This window comes from Camelus bactrianus, chromosome 1, assembly GCF_048773025.1.
Source record: "Camelus bactrianus isolate YW-2024 breed Bactrian camel chromosome 1, ASM4877302v1, whole genome shotgun sequence".
Lineage (NCBI taxonomy): Eukaryota > Metazoa > Chordata > Mammalia > Artiodactyla > Camelidae > Camelus > Camelus bactrianus.
The window spans coordinates 6,868,700-6,885,077 of record NC_133539.1 but is presented as its reverse complement, the minus strand read 5'-3'; the positions used below and the strand labels follow the sequence as shown (position 1 = coordinate 6,885,077).

The window sequence follows — 16,378 nt, the reverse complement described above, 5'->3', positions numbered from 1 at the left end:
GCCTTTGTGTACTTGGGAAGCAATAGCTCAATCCTGGGACTGAGAATTCCTGTTTCTTTATCGTTCATCAGTGAATAGTTTTACCACATCACTTTCTGAGCTGCCACTGAATCCTGCCTGGCTGTTTACTCTATTTACCATCCTTGGGGGAATGGTTATGAAAAGGAAGGAGTTTTTTTTCTGAGACTCAACACAAAGTCCTGTGAAGCAGCTGTCTCTCTTACCCGCCCCCCTCCCTCCCAAAAGAGTTATTTTTCCTTGAACAAACCTATGAGCAATACTGGAAATAGATTTATACTGGAAAATAGATTTATACTGGAAAAGAACCTCATTACTCTAAGTTGTCCAAGGATCTCTTAACAGTATAGCACAATATGTGAAAGTAATTAGTGGTACTAATAGTATTTAATAGTACAGTACTGGGGTTGGCAAACTTTTCCTGGAAAGGGTCAGAGAGTAATACTTTAGTCATCTGGCTGTGTGGCCTCTGTTTTAATTAACTCACCTCTGCTGTATATTGTGAAAGCAGTCATAAGCAATCCATAAACCAATATCAATAAAACTTTATTTATGAACACTGAAATTTGAATTTTATATAATTTTTGCATGTCACAAAATATTCTTCTCTTAATTTTTTTCTTCCCCCAACCATTTAAAAATGTAAAATCATTCGTAGCTCACAAGGGGTGCAAGAACAGGCAGTGGGCCAGATTCTGTGAGCAGATTTGGTTTTCCGACCCTTTTTATAGTAAAAAGAGCCCATGGTTTAAGCCCCAGTACCTGGATTTGAGACCAGGATCTGTGACTGACTGGCCTTGGAGCCTTGGAGAAATTACTCAGTTTGCCCAAACCCTAGTTTTCCGTCTGTAAAGTGTAAATTATAGTACAAAGCTCTCATGGTGGATTAGAATTAACGAGATAATTTGTGCAAGCGCTCTGGATGCTCCAAAACACCACACGATGTGGGGTGTGATATCGATTTGTTATTATTGTACATACTGTGCTTTGTCCAAATCAAATAGTAGCTTAACAGAATTTTGACTTCTAGATAAGACACTCTGCATCAGATGCTCTTCAAGATGTTAAGGGCAGATATATATTAGGAAGAAGTATGGTTTTACTCAATTTTAAACTGAAGGATAACCTTATCTTAAACACAAGTTGGCCATAAAGTCTAGAAGCAAGATATTATTATTTTACTATATTATACTGCAATATCAATGAATCATCTATTGCATATATGTTGCCTTTATTTTTGACTTTATAGCCATCCTTTGAAAGGAAATCACAAAAGATAATGTTTACCAGCTATGTAGGGCATTTAATTTTCAACTACCTTATGACTCTCTGAATCACACAGAGTATTATCCAAGTCAAGGAAAGAAAGGATCAAAACTAGTCAGACTATTGACAAGCTGTTTTGGAAATGACTATGAATATCTTAATTTTTTAAATCTTGAATCATTTAGCTAATCAAATGATTCCACAGTCTTTTGGTGAGTTCAGGTAGTTTTCTAATGGAATTTTTATAGTCTCTTTCTCTGTCCACCAGCTCCCAACTTTATAAACAGTTTCTGAACACCCCAAAGACCCTGGCTTTAATCTAAATAAAAAAGCAAAGGGGATAAAGTAAGACACCTGAAATGTAAGAAAACATAGGAGGGAAAACATAAGAATATTGCTTAGAGACTTCAAAACTTAGGCTTTTGAAAGAAGTCATGAATAATTTTTTAATTAGAATATCATGAAAAAGAGACATTTCAGAGCCCTAGTTTGGTTAAACTGGCAAGAGAACATTGTGCTTAAGAAATAGATTGACATTTTTAGAGACAGTAGCTCGATTTCTGATAGGGAACATAAAATACTGAACTAAATAAATGGATCCAGAACCGGAGAACCAGGGAAAGAGAAAAAGAGAGAGGGACAGATAGAGGGAGGGAGTGGGGGAAGAGAGATTTCCTTCTTGTGGACATAAAGTGTCTACCTAACTGGACCAGCCAGGCTGGAACGCCATATTTTGAAGGGATGGAAAAGCAATGACCAGACGTTACAGTGATTGCAAGTGTGTTAATCCAAAAGGGTATAGTTTGCTCAGGGGACAGCCCAAAACAAACAACGTCGTTAGTTACATAACGCTGCCTTATAAATGAATAGGTGCTCTTCCAGTTGGAAAGCATGTTGGGGTGGGTGGCAATGAGAATCTGAGGGTCTTAGCAGCCCTTGGGGAGGTCATGTTCCCAGCTGAGTCTGCCCTTTTCTTCAGATTGGGGTCAACTGTGGCAAACTGTAACCCTTTAGTCCCAAGTTCTTATCTGGCTAATGGATACCATGATGCTTTTATGGGAAAGGGACTTAAATACACCAACCAACAGACCAAAATACCAGGTTGAGAGTGGTCCTCATTCATTATGAGTACTGATGCATTAAAATAGGCTTATTTATTTCTATAGCACTTGATTTGCTAGCAAAGTGAGTGGAGATGGAACAGAGACTGGATATGGTGGAGTAGAATGGGCAGAAATTTTAAGGTCATTTTTGCTGGACTGTCTTAATGAAAAACACCATTCAACACTTGCTACTTAGAAAAATTCAGTCTTGATGAGGTTCTTTCAGTTCCAAATTTTAACAGTTGACACAAAATACACTGTTAAACTGTTATCAATAATTGTAGAAAAATAGACATGTTTGATAGGGACATTCTAATAAAAGGTTCTTTTGGAGCATCCTCACTTAAAGGTTCAGAGGCTCCCATTACAAAAATGAGATTTGGTTTCATATTCTTTCTCCAACTACATTGATACCAAAAACAGGGAGAAACAGGGAGAGACCTCATACCCAGGCGCCCTGTCACAGACACAGGACTGACGCGTGTGCGTGACCCGAGGGCTGCCAGGGCTCTTCGTGCGGTCGTGCTGAAGGGCCCCAAGCTGCGCGCCCTTTAAGCCTTAGCAATGGATTCAAAAGGCCCACTGAGTCTTCAAGAGCTAAATTAGCAGACTGTTTGCAGCCCCAGCTGATTTTGCTTTGTGCTACCACGCCTCGCCCTGCAACTCTGGTGATGGTCCAGGGTTAGCGCCCCCAAGGCAAGAGCACCCTTCATAAGGCTACAGTGAGAGGTAAGGCCACAGTACCTCCCCACAGCCTGCAGGAAGTGCATGGGGCGCCCTCCTCCTCCTCCTCAACTACAACCTCCTCTGTAGAGTGAGTGGGATGAATAAATGATTCAACAGATATTCAATGGGAAAATGAAATGTTGGCAAACAGGGAAGAGCTATGGTGAACAGTTTTGCTTTCCATAAGGTCAGTGCCAAGAAGCGGTTGTCTTGATGCAAGGTGTCAGAAGTGGGAGAAGAGAGACCCCCATGTCAGACTGAGGAGCCACTTTCCTTATCTCTGGGACATGTGTTTCAGTAGACAGGGTCCCCGAACTACAGTGAAGGCCTGTGCTATCTGGTCAGGGAAGGCAAGGGCGACAAGGAGGGACAGCTAGTTTGAGACCTTTGACCTGCATGGTGCAGAGCCTCAAACTGAGCACAGCTGTAGGAGCTGAAAATGAACTTGCATCCAGTCAATGAATATTTATGACGGTCAATTGTGTTAGGGAACATACAGTTTATAAATGCAAAATTAATGTGAAAGATCTGTTTCAGTGCAAAATCTCCACCTGCCCTTGAGGTTTTGTCTAAGATTCTCTTCCTTTTTTTATTTTTCCATTTGAACATTTTTTTTTCATTTTGAAAATTAGATTCTCAGAACACAATATGGTTCCTTCCATTCCTCTTTCTCTCCCCTCTCCCTCCCTCCCTCCCTTTTTCTCTTTCTTTCCTTCTTTCCTTCCTTCCTTTTTCTTTCTTCCTTCCTTTTTCTTTCCTTTCTTTCTTTCTTTCTTTTCTTTCTTTCTTTCTTTCTTTCTTTCTTTCTTTCTTTCTTTCTTTCTTTCTTTCTTTCTTTCTCTCTCTCTCTCTCTCTCTCTTTCTTTCTTTCTTTCTTTCTTTCTTTCTTTCTTTCTTTCTTTCTTTCTTTCTTTCTCTTCCTTCCTTCCTTCCTTCCTTTCTTTTCTTTCTTACTTTTTTTCTTTCTCTTTATAGATTACAATGAATTAAGACTAGTTTTTTAAAAATTTTCTTTGATTGGGAGTTACCTTGGATTTGATTTCTAACCTCTGGCATACTCTAGAGAGATTTCTTAGACAGTCGCCAAAATTGTTGATCTAATCTTTGAATGTTGAACTGTGGTAATTTCATTAAAAAAAAGTACCCATGCAAGAAATGCTGATGGGTAAGCCCCCAGCCACAGGAAGAGTGCCAGATGGAGTCAAAGTGTGTGAGATCAGTGATTACAAGATACTTTACCGACTTCTTGCATCATGAATTTCTTGACTTTAGACCCAAACCATCTTCTACTAACTTAATCATGTCTCATTTTTTAATAGTCTGTCGTTTCTTGTGATGGTAGAGTGGAACAGCTGGAGAATCAATGGTTTTACAGAAGAAAAGTTTCTCAAACTGTTGTGCTACAAAGGGTAAGAGCTCACTTGAAAAGCATGAACACATGACTGGTAATGTGCCAGAGCGTGGCCTCCTCCTGGAATTCTCCCCCAGGCTAGTCGGCGAGGTCCTTGATGTCTTAAAAAAGAGACCTCAGTTTTGTAAACATTTCACAGTAAATCAGTATATTGGTGGTGGGTGTTGCCATCTCCTGGACCTCCAAACTTCCCCCAGACCTATGGCTTATTAGATTCAACGAAAGGTTTAGCAAGGGAACAGAGGTACCCAAACGGCTGCCAGTCTGGGACACAGAACAAAGGCCATGCACTAAAGGGCCAGAGGTCAGTGGGACCAAAGAAATCCAGAAAACAGAGACATCGGAACAGAAATGCCTACTGTACTTTGGGAATCTTTTTTTTTGTCTCATTTCTAAAGTTATGTATCTAAACCTACATTAATTATACACCTATGTACATCATTTAGAAGTTGTGTTCTGCAGTACCTTTGTACATGCTGGGTTTTATTACTAACTGCAAAGGAAAATAATTACATAAGGCGTATATATGTACAGGGTTTTGTCTCCGCCTCACCTGGGTCCTGTGACTGCGATGCCCGCATGGGGCAAGCACCTCGCCCCGCAGATGAAACTTATTGAGATGTATAAAACTGAGGGCTGTACCCCGTGTCTCCCTGCATGAGTGAGTAGGCACCAGAGACCCTCCTGATCCTGTCCCAGGTGACATCTTTGCCGCGCTCGCTTGAGTGCTCTGGTTTTGTGCGACACATGCAGGTAAGTACTTAAATCTCCAGGAGTTGGATGTGTCGTATTTAGGGAGAAGACCTGGGCCATAAATGAGGGCGCGTGACAACCTAACCCAATCCGCGTCTGCCTTGTCAACCCGAATAACTGAGAGAGGGCAGGTAGATATTTTACACCTTGAAGATTTGTTTTCTGGTAATGCCAAACTTAAATACAAAGGAAGAACAAAGTAGGAGAGACAGAAAAGAAAGAGAATGAGAGACGAGGGAAGGATGCGGGGGAGAGGAGAGGGGTTGCCCGGCCAGGGGACTAAACTTTGGATTCGTTCTCTAGATTCGCCACATCACCATTCCTTTCCGTCTGCTCCTCGGGGTTCTTTTCTTCCTCCTCTGTCTCCAGTTCTGCGTGTTGGTTGAGTTTGCTGGAGACGGACCAGCTCAGGGGCAGCTCTGCCCTGCTGGCTAACTCGGCCAGCTCTTTGGCGCTGAGGGACGGGGTGCTGGTCTCGTAGGTCTCATGGAAGCTGTTGTAGTCAACTTCGTAGAACCCGTCCTCCAGCGTCAGGACGGGTGTGAACCGGTACCCCCACAGGATCTCACTGGTGATGTAGGAGCTTCGAGCTTGGCACGTCATCCCTGCAGAGAGAGAATGGAGGCTTTAGTGAGTGTGCACGTGGGCTTTGCGTCGCTAAGGGACTTGGTGAGCCAGGCGGGGCTGCTGCATGCAGCTGTTGAGACTGTGACCCGCATAGGGTGCTGTAACTGGGAGGAACAGCTCCTCCTCCATATTGGATCTGTTTCTTCTACTTTAACCTTTGTATTCTGTTGCTTTGGCTTCGAGATAAGAATGTTGCCTATGGTCTGAAATACACAGGATATCCCATTCTCGAGGTTCTGACCTTTAAAAGTATAGCACTTTTCCATTTATATAGAGATTAAAAAGTTGCAGAACAGAGAATAACATTTGTCTTGTTGGAGGTTTACAGGGACGTCATGACCTACCTACATGGACAGCTGCAAGAACAAAGGATTCTGACACTAAGATGTTTGTAACAACCAACCATACCCCCTCCCTTTTTAGCATAGAAGAAGCCTGAATTCTTACTTGGGGAAGATGGTTCTTTGGGACACTAGTCCATCATCTTCTCGATCTGCTGACTTTCTGAATGAAGTCTCTGTTCCTTGCCCCAACAACTCACCTCTTGACTTATGGACCTGTTGTGCAGTGCACAGTACAAGCTTGGACTCGGTAATAGTGCCATAACTAAGGCGGTGCCTTTCTTATTGTAGACACAGGGGGTCATGCCTGTGGTGGATTCCAGGCTTCCCAGCAGAGTCCCAGGGAGCAGCATGAGAGTTTTGGCTCACAGCAGGCAACACTTGCCCTCAGGGTCATGCACACACACACACACACATGCACACCAGTGCACACTCACGTGATTCTGCTTGTCTACTTTTACTCCAGGATCCCTCTGAGGTCATGACTCTGATCTCACACTGCTTTTAAAGGCTGTGCCTGAGTCCTACTGGGACTTGAATGCTCTAGCCAAAGACTTAGAATGAAATTTGGTTTATGAACTACACCTATATGTCTTTAAGCTGAATTAGTGTTAACTCCAACCCCCAATGCCATGACACACAGGGCATGACTGTGGTCCCCAAATGAGGTTGGAAGGGATGCCCACCTGAGTTTGTACTTTCCCCAGGACCAGTGGAGATGGTTGTTCAGACTGAGCAATAATGTAATCCTTTAAATTCACACCATACCCCACCTGCCTGCACTGTGCCCCCGGCTCCCCTCCCCGCCTTCCTGCTTAAAGACAAGAAGCCTTTTTCTAACATGCACAGAAATGCCATATGAGCTACTGGCAGCCCAGGAGTCAGGAGTAGCTTCCTTTTAAACATGAAAAAGGAGAACAAGGGACATTCCACCCATCTCCTTAGCAAAGAAAACCAGGCAGCAGGCTTGGTATAAAATATGGGGAATGTCATTGGTGCGTTTTTTTCTGAGTTGAAGACTTCTCTTGTGAAACTTCTCAGGAAATGGAAACATCCATCCAGCCGTTCCTGCGGGGCTGATTTTTCCATTAGCTCAGTGGACCCAGTGCTGAGTGCCCACAGTGCTTTTAGAGGCCTGTGAAAATTATTATTTTCCTTTAAAATCAGGAGGAAAAAAAAGAACTTTTAGGTAGAAGAAAATACTAGTATATTCATTTTTATATAAAGTATAGTATATGCTTTATACATAGTATATAATTATATAAAAACATAATTAAGTTGTTTAATGGAATAAAGGGTCCACAAAAGTAAAAGTAACTAGAACTCACGATAGCCATACTGCAACCCTGCGTTCATTCATCCAGGAAAAGGCCAGCCAGCCAGTCAGTATATTATCCGTCTGGACAGCCAATAAGATCTACATGCTGAATGCAGGTGGGGTGAGGAGGGGTCTCACACAGAAGGGCTCAGGTCTCCAAAGCGTTCCCACAGCACTGTGCTTGCTCTCGTGGCTAGAACAAGAACCTGGGGTGCCGGGGATGTAGTGACTGACCCAGCTCCAGCTGGTAGAACCTGAGCCAGCACAGCCATCGTCCAGCCCTCTGCACTTCCTCTGAACCCCCAAAGCGGAACGCTACCCTTCTTCAGGATTTCCCTGGCTGACACAATTATTTGATTCTCCCTGCCCCCATACCCCAAAAACAAGTATTGCAGGCCTACTGAGCATTGCGAAGCAAAGAGCAACAGCATATTGCTTTTATTTCTCAAAAAATGTTTCTCTTTTGAGTTACCAACTCTTTACCTATTTGGGAGTGATGGGGGGAGACAGTTGATGGCAGGGATACATGGCCTCAGAATGAGGCACAAGCAGGAAGTCAAAAGGAAACGGTGATAAAATAACTTTATAGCTATGTTTTCCCCAAAAGGAGGTATGTGTTTATTGTAACGTGACTAGAAAACAGGCAATAATAAAATAAAATCCACCTAGATTTTCATTTCTGGCTGTGCAACTAACCAAATGGAGCTAAAAATTAAAAATACAGTTATTGAAATTAAAATCTACATGGAGGTTTAAGATCCAGTTGGAATTGGCCGGAGAGAGAATTAGAAACTTGGGATACAGGTGTGAAGAAACAACACAGGATGCCGCCAAGAGAATGTGACTGGCGGGGATGGAGAAAGGACCTCCAGAAACTGCCTCCTCCGTGAAAGCAATGAGAACACCGGTGGCGATGGACGAAGCAGACTCCTTCAGAGCTCAGTAAATGAACTCTGGGAGTGTCTGCTTAAGACAAATGGCTGAATTTCAGGAAGAACCCTGAGCTTTGTGGAGTTTTAACCTTCCCCCTGCTCAGCTTTATGTTAGCCTTGAAAAGCCACAGCCTGCAGTTGTGGTGCAGAGGAGCAGCCTAGCAACAGCTGGAGGGGCCAGAACAGGACTGGAACTCTCAAAGCCTCCTGCTCAGAATTATCATCATTGAAGTGTCTAGTAGTTCCCTAGAAAACCCGGTTTACAAGGCTTGTCTCTTCACGGAGCTTGCCCAGTGTGAATATCCTGTTCCTTTGGGTCGTTTGTCAAAAACAACCAGTGGCTGAATTGTGTGTGCCCCCTCCCCCAAATTCATAGGCTGTTCTAAGCCCCGGTACCTCAGACTGTGACTGCATTTGGAGAGAGGGTCTCTAAAGAGGTAATTAAGTTAAAATGAGGTCTTTAGAGTGGGTCCTAATCCAGTATGACTGGTGCCATTATAAGAAAAGGAGATTAGTTATACAGGTGCACACAGAGGAAAGGCCATGTGAAGACACAGGGAGAAGACGGCCACTTACACACCAAGGGGAGAGCAGCCAACCCTGCCAACACCTTGACCTTGAACTCCAGAATTACGAGACAGTAAATTCCTGTTGTTTAAGCCTGTTGGTACTTTGTTATGGGAGCCTATTGAATTCCATAGGGATAGTGAAATACCTTTTCAGAGTACCATTGTAATAGGATTGATTTATGTAGCCAAAAATGAATAAGAAAGATTTAAACAAATGCTCATGGATGTGCTTCCAATTTCTATTCATCTTTTGGTGTCCTAATTCATTTTAAAAGAGATTAAAAAGATGATTAATGTATTTGTCTATCAGTACAATAGTAAAAAGTACTTCTAGTTTAAGTTGATAATATTCATTTTCTTCAGAAAGATTCCGTCTTACATTTTCACGTTGATTCCAGTCCATTCTTTTAAAAAATGTGATTTTTACTGATGTTGAAAAAGGGACAAAATAAAACCAACTGGGTTAATGTCGTAAGAAAGGTGGGGCTGACAAAATTACATCAGCAGGGGACAGTGGAGCCCCGGTGATTTGTGATGTCACTTTAACTCCGTGAAGTGTGACCGTGACTCTGAGACCAATTTTTCATGGATTGTGTTTCAGGCTTTGCAAGCAGAGGATGCAGAAATTTATTTGCTTCATAAAAAAGATTAAAAATGAAAACTGTAAAAATATTCAACTCTAATAAAGGAAAACAGGAATGACAAATGTATGTTTACCATGCCCGTAAGGTTTAGATATTACCTATCTAGGTGTATATAGAAATATAAGGTAAAAAGGAGATCTTGTCAGAAAAAAGATTCTATCACTGTGTATACAAGTTATGTTTGCTTTTCACATCAGAAAGATCATCACAGGGTCTCCTGAGGTAGGTATCTCAGTGAGTAAAGCAACCTCTGGGAAAAAAAGACGCTTCTTTTGTCGAGCAGAATAAAACCTGCAAAGTCCTCCAAGTTCCGATCACACGTTTTCCTCTGGGCGCGCTGGCTGTCCTGCTGTTTGCATTTGTGCTTTTGTGCCTGTATTTGTGGTATTTGCTTCATCTTGTATGCCCTTTCCCCAGTGGGATATTGCTCATCTTTCAAGAGCTAACTAATTTATTATCTCCTTTCTAAAGCGCTCTGTGACCAACCAGTCTCTAGTTGGAACTGTGAATCCAGGGCTACCATGACACTTCAGTTACACCCTATTACTGGCCTTAGCACCGCCTTTGCAGCTAATGGTGTCTGTTTCCCTCGTTGGACTGTGAATGCCTCGAGGTTTGTTTCTCTTGTTTGTCTCCATATTCCTAGCATTTAGCATAGTGCTTCAACATTGGAGTTTCCCCCTAAATACTTGTTTTTAAGTGAAGAGAGAGGACTTAGGGAACTATAGAGAGGCAACTTAATATTATTGATTGGAAATGTCTGAAATGAATTATTGAATTAAAAGATGGCTTGTGAGACACTGGAAAAGAAAGTAGGAGATTTCTGCTTCCAGCGGTATGTCAAACTACCTAGGGAGGACCCTCGGCTAAAATACAAACTAGATACTGGAAAGTTACAAAAGCCCTTATTGTAATCAAAAGTAAGTCCAATATAAAGTAAGGGAAGTCCCATCCCTTACTTTTGCTGGGTAAGATGAAGTAAGTATAGCTTTTCTCTCTCACTGATTGCAACCAGGACTTCTACCGCCTGCAGTCTCTGGACAGTTGTTATTAGCGGGAAGATTGGGGTACCAAAACTTGAAGAATGACTTGTTTGGGGATAAATTTCTTGTTTTTTTTTTCTCCTCTTTTATGCTCTGGCTTAACCTGAGAGTGGTCCCAGGTTAGAACTGGTCAGCAGGTGCTGGCAACAGAACCTCAGAGGGAAAATCTGTCTTTCTGGCAAAGGACCAGGACAGCATGTCTGAGCGGGAGCAGGGGGTGGGGAGGCCCTGTTAAGTTCTGTCCCTCTGCACCCAGCGCTCAGGGCTTCCCTGTCTGGAGCCGGGAGGAAGGCTTTCTGGCCAGAGGACTGGGAACGAGGGACTCTGCGGACCAGAGTTTGTGGCTGTGTTTTCTTCTCTTTTCTCACTCTCCCAGAGTGAACCCGAGGCAGTGAAACTATACAGCAGTATGGGGAGAGATCCTTTTGGAGAGAGATCCGAGCAGAGGGTGTCTAGGTGACCTGGGAGCTGCAAAGGGTGGGGAATCCCAGAAAGCACAGTCCTGGAGAGAAGTCTCCCCTAATTCTGTGTATGAATTGATGCAAGTCCTGAGCTTTGCATGCCCAGGACCAAGAACAAAAAGAAAAGATGAATGGAAAGAAATGACTATGTGTTTCATAACATATAATCACACTTCTAAACAAATTCAATGAAGAAACTATAATGGAAGTTCAATAGTACTTACTGAATCATACTGAAATTTAAAATGTCAATACATGGAAAGTAAGGAAAATGCACAGGTTTCAATGCTTACATTAGAGCAGAAAGTCGGTGCAGAATTAGAAAAAGAAAAACAGGATGAATCCATGGGCAATAGGCAATAAATATCAGTGTATAAATTAATAAATTAGAAAATATGATATTGAGTGAAAAAGCAAGTCATATAGAATATATAAAATATGATACTTTTTTATAAAGCTAAAAGTAAGCATAAATAATATATCATTTAGGGGCACGTAGAGAAATTTTTTTTTTAAGAGATCAAGGGAATGATAAAAGTAAGTAGTTATGTTGGGGTGGGGAAGGGAAGCAGAAGTAGCTGTAACAGTGATGTTCTGGCTTTTAAATTGAACAGTCAAATGAGAAGTGTTTTCTTATGCCTGTAACATATGTGGCAGACATTATTTAGTACTTGCCAAGTACTATAATCAATTAATTATAGGGAGGTATAGCTATACATATAGGTAGGGAGGTAATTAGGTTTTATTTACTTATTTGATTTATTTTTTAATGGAGGTACTGGGGATTGAACCCAGGACCTCATGCATACTACGCACACACTCTACCACTGAGCTATGCCCTCCAACACTGCAAGTACGGTATTTTGAGAGGTCACTAATTCCATTTTTTGTTGGAGTATTAGCCTGCTTATCTTTTGTGCAAAGGCTCTTCTTGTTCTGTGTTAACCATCCATTTACTTGTGTAATATTTATTAAACGGGATCCATGCGTTGGTACGGTGTCCTAGCCTCAGGGAACTTACAGTCCATCTTTTCATTCCTGCAGCAGCTCAGAATCAGGTACTGTGACTGGGACTTTCAGAAGTGAGGACCCTTGCCTGTGTTCCCTAGTAACCAAGGGCTCACGATGAGCAATATCAGACAGGGTGCCTCGGGCCTTCACAATGTATGGTGGGGGGAAGGGGAAGGGAGGGCGGCTTGGTGCATCCGGGGCCTGACCTCCGTCCGTGGTCCCTTGGGATCTGTGCTCTAGCGGATGGAATTAAACAGAAATGCATGATTGTGTCTCCCACGTTTGAACTTGTTTTTCATGCATTTTTATTTCCTTGACAGTGAGTCAGAAATTGAGTCTCTGGGAAGTAGGATACTACCCTACATCGCCTCCTTGACTGCTTTCTGTGCAGATCACCCTGGGAAATTCACAACGGAGAGGCACTGTAGAGGTGGGCAAGGCTAAATCAGGGAGGGGAACGTGGCATCTAAGGCCTGTGCTATGAGTGATGGTCCTCGTTTTGTCCTTATTCTTCATTATCATTGTCATCGTCATCATGTACTATTCCTAAGTAGTTACTTTGAGCTGGGGCTTTCCTGCGCCTTTTACCTTGCTTCCTTTTTTTCTGAGGTACAGTCAGTTACAATGTGTCAATCTCTGGTGTACAGCATAATGTCCCTGTCATGCATATGCACACATATATTCGTTTTCATATTCTTACCTTTTTATTTCATTCAGTCCTTATAATAGCCCCACGCACCCGTGCTATTATTCCCTATTTTACGGATGCGGGAACTGAGGTGTAGAGACCATTCACATCATACCTCTGGGGAATCTGGCCCCACAATCTCAAAAGAAACAGGTAGACGTGGAGTGGAGCAGGTGCCATTGCAAGGCAGCGCTGGGGCAAGTGACTAGAGGAGGAAGGGCTTCCTGGAGTGCTCGCAGGGCCAGGCGCACCTTGGACTTTGTGCTTGAGGAGGCTCCTTAATTTCCGTAGCAGCGTTGCCTGGTTTATTTCCCCAAAGCCCAAAGGGGTATCTGTGTGTGTATCTTTAAAAAATGATTGCCTTTCATAATTTCTCCACTGAGAACACTCTCTGGTTGGAACTCTGGTTAATCTTCCAAGAGTTTAACTTGCATGGGAGTGAACAGAAACAGCCCATCTTTTTGGTGGCTTTCCATTCCTTGAGTCAGACTGTGTTAGAAGTAAGGAGTGGAGAGGGAGGGAGAGTTTGCTGGTGGTGGTGAACTAAAATCCCTGGAAGGCAGGAAACCAAACTGAGGCCCAGCTGAGGGACTCACATGCACTGAGCAAACACAGGTCGGGCCCTGCGAGATGGAGATTTAACAGGCAAAGCCCTATTTTTAGATTCGCAGTGACAAATTATGACGGGAGATGTTTTGTGCTGAATACCAATGTGATGAAAGCCATCCTCAAGAGAGAGCCCCCTGGATAAAGCCAGAAGTATTCACTCAGAGATAAAAAATGCATCAAAATTGACTGGAGAATATAATTCCAATAAAATAAGATGGATAGAAACCACCCTCACCACATTGGAATACTGTAAAATTAATTTATGTTGCCAATATTCAGAAACAATTGACTACAGACGTTTTGCCTTTTTATTTCAAATGCCAGGCTACATGATGTAATGTTTTCCTTTACTCCTTGTTCTCATTCTCAATAAAAACTGCACTGAATTAGCACAGTAATAAAGCATTCTGCACTTACGTTTATAGGTCTTCATGTGGGAGAACAATGTTGGTGATTTATCAAGCCCAGTGTCAGAAAGAAGCAGTATAGAGCAATCTCTTCCATAATGTAATAATGATTTTAATTCAGTAGGCTCGGCCAACTGCTGATCATTTAAATAACAAGCCCTGCCTTGTGCTCAGGTTAAAAACCCCTCCAATAAACAGCATGCTTCTTCTGTTACCGAAATATTGGAGGGCCATTGAGGTTCACCTCTGGCTACACACAAAAATATTGAAATGTGCATTTTTTTAATGTCTAAAAAAAGACCTTCTACATGTGTACCCCTAGTCCTACTCTCACCAGAGTGGCTGATAAATTCGTAAATCAAATATTGAATTAAGTAATAAACATTATTTATTGGGTGTTTATTGTATGTCAGGCACTGAATGCTTTTATATGCATCAACCAACTGACAACATCTTACAACAGCCCTCTTCGCTGGATGATGCTACGATATCTACATTACATATAAGCAAACTAAGGGAAAGAGAGGTTAAGTACCTTTTCTGGGTCACACAGTTTTATGTACTGAATTGTATGCCTCCAAAATTCCAATGTTGAAGTCTAATCCCCTAATGTGACTGGATTTGGAAATAGGAACTATAGGGAGGGACTTAAGGTTAAATGAAGTCACCTAATCTAATAGGGCTGGTGTCCCTGTGGGAGGAAGAAATACCAGGGAGCTTTCACTCTTTCCACGTGTCCATACGTGTTCCATGAGGGCACAGAAGGTAGCCGTCTACAAGCCGAGAAGAGAGACCCCACCAGAAACCCACCCTGATGGCTCCTTGATTTTGGACTTCTATCCTTCAGAACAATGAGAAAATAAATTTCTGTTGGACAAGCCACCCAATCTGTGATATTTTGTTATGGCAGCCCGAGCAGACTAGTAGCAGAGGAGTGGAACCAGGGTGCTAATGTAAGGAGTCAGGCTCCAGAGCCTATGCCCTCAACTGCCACACTATTATTTCCACTTTTGAAAAAGGGGCCATGTGTTGATTGCGATCTTCATAACTCCTATAAATGCCTTATACTTAAATTTACAGAATAACGTGGAGTGTGGATGAAGCATCATGGCCAAAGTGATGCCGCCACTAGGTGATGTAACTTGGCTGCCAACTGGTACCTGCTCACCGTTTGTCTTACCCGTGTTTCCACTCTCTCCTACCTACCATTTTTTCCCAGCAGCTCTCCTAAGCCTGTCCACTCTTACCTTGTCTTCCACACAAATATGCTTGTTCTCCACTAACTCTGGACTACTGGCTACCATCTTCAGAACCTTGCTTGGAGACACTAAGCAACCTTGATGCTTTTTTTAAAGAAAGCATGAGAGACCCTCAAGTCAGGCCACAACCTGCAGGATGCTTCTATGCTTCTTCAGTCTCTCCCATTCTATATTTGTATCTCTCTTCTCCAATGGTTCCCAGTTCCCAACAAGCTCCATATTTATCTTTGACTCTATCCTACCAACAGTTTTGGCGTTATTACACCAAGAAGTCTGCTGAGGAACTGTTTTTACAAGACTCGGACCTCAAAGCAGAAGACCAGATATTCTTCCAGTTGAAAGAAGAAACCCCAGGTGACTTTCTAAGAAACCCCCAGTATGTACCAGTAGGTAGTGCTAACCAATCACAGACTGCCCAGGGAGCTTGAAAACCCACCAGAAAGCGTCCCTGCTTCCAACAGCTCTATAACAAAACATGCACCAATCACGGACTCATTTTCACTCCTTTTACTCTATAAAATCCGCCCCTTCAAAGTTCTATGAGTTTCTACTGGAAGGAATGAGTTAGTAGCAGATTGTCCCTTATGGTCTGAATAAACCACCTTTTGTTAATAGTACAGGTGGGCTTGGTCCTTTTCACCGTCAACCACAAACCTATAAGGTAAAATTAAAAAGTGCAGTTCTTTTTAATCTTGGGCTATTTCCACTGAGGTAGTACCATCAAAGTAGTGAGTTCAAAAGCTATTGAATTCATTCTTTTTTCTATGTGGCCGTGTTATCTGTTTTATATCTAGTTCGGTTCATTTGTTTCTAATTGTAATTCCTTTCAGGATTTGCTTTTGTCATCTTTTTTTTTTCTTAAAAAAAAAAAAAAAGACACTGTAAACCGTTTAAATAGTCCAAAAATTAGGCCAGCATAAAAAGATATATTCAGAAACGTCTCATTCCCATCTCTACTCTTTCTATCCCATTTCTGCCCACCTCCTGTATGTGGCCCTTTTCATGAATTTCTGCCTTACTCTTCCTGTGTTTCCTTTTGTAATAATAAGCAAACATAGATATACACACATTCTTTTTTTCCCCCTTGTTTGCATTTTTAAAAATTGAAGTATAGTCGATTTACAATGTTGTGTTAGTTCCTGGTGTACAGCATAGTGATTCAGTTATACATGTGTGTATGCATGTAAATAGA

General features: G+C 42.2%; 1 protein-coding gene across 1 annotated transcript in view; it reads right to left on the bottom strand.

Annotated features, from left to right (window-relative positions):
* Positions 1-647: 647 nt before the first annotated feature.
* The window catches only part of KCNJ6 (potassium inwardly rectifying channel subfamily J member 6), an 82,868-nt gene continuing 67,137 nt past the window's right edge, over positions 648-16,378 (bottom strand). Inside the window, exon 2 of the mRNA XM_010959434.2 lies at positions 648-5,882. Within this exon, the coding sequence (XP_010957736.2) occupies positions 5,557-5,882 (326 nt within the window). The 3' untranslated portion in view covers positions 648-5,556. The remainder of the gene's footprint in view (positions 5,883-16,378) is intronic.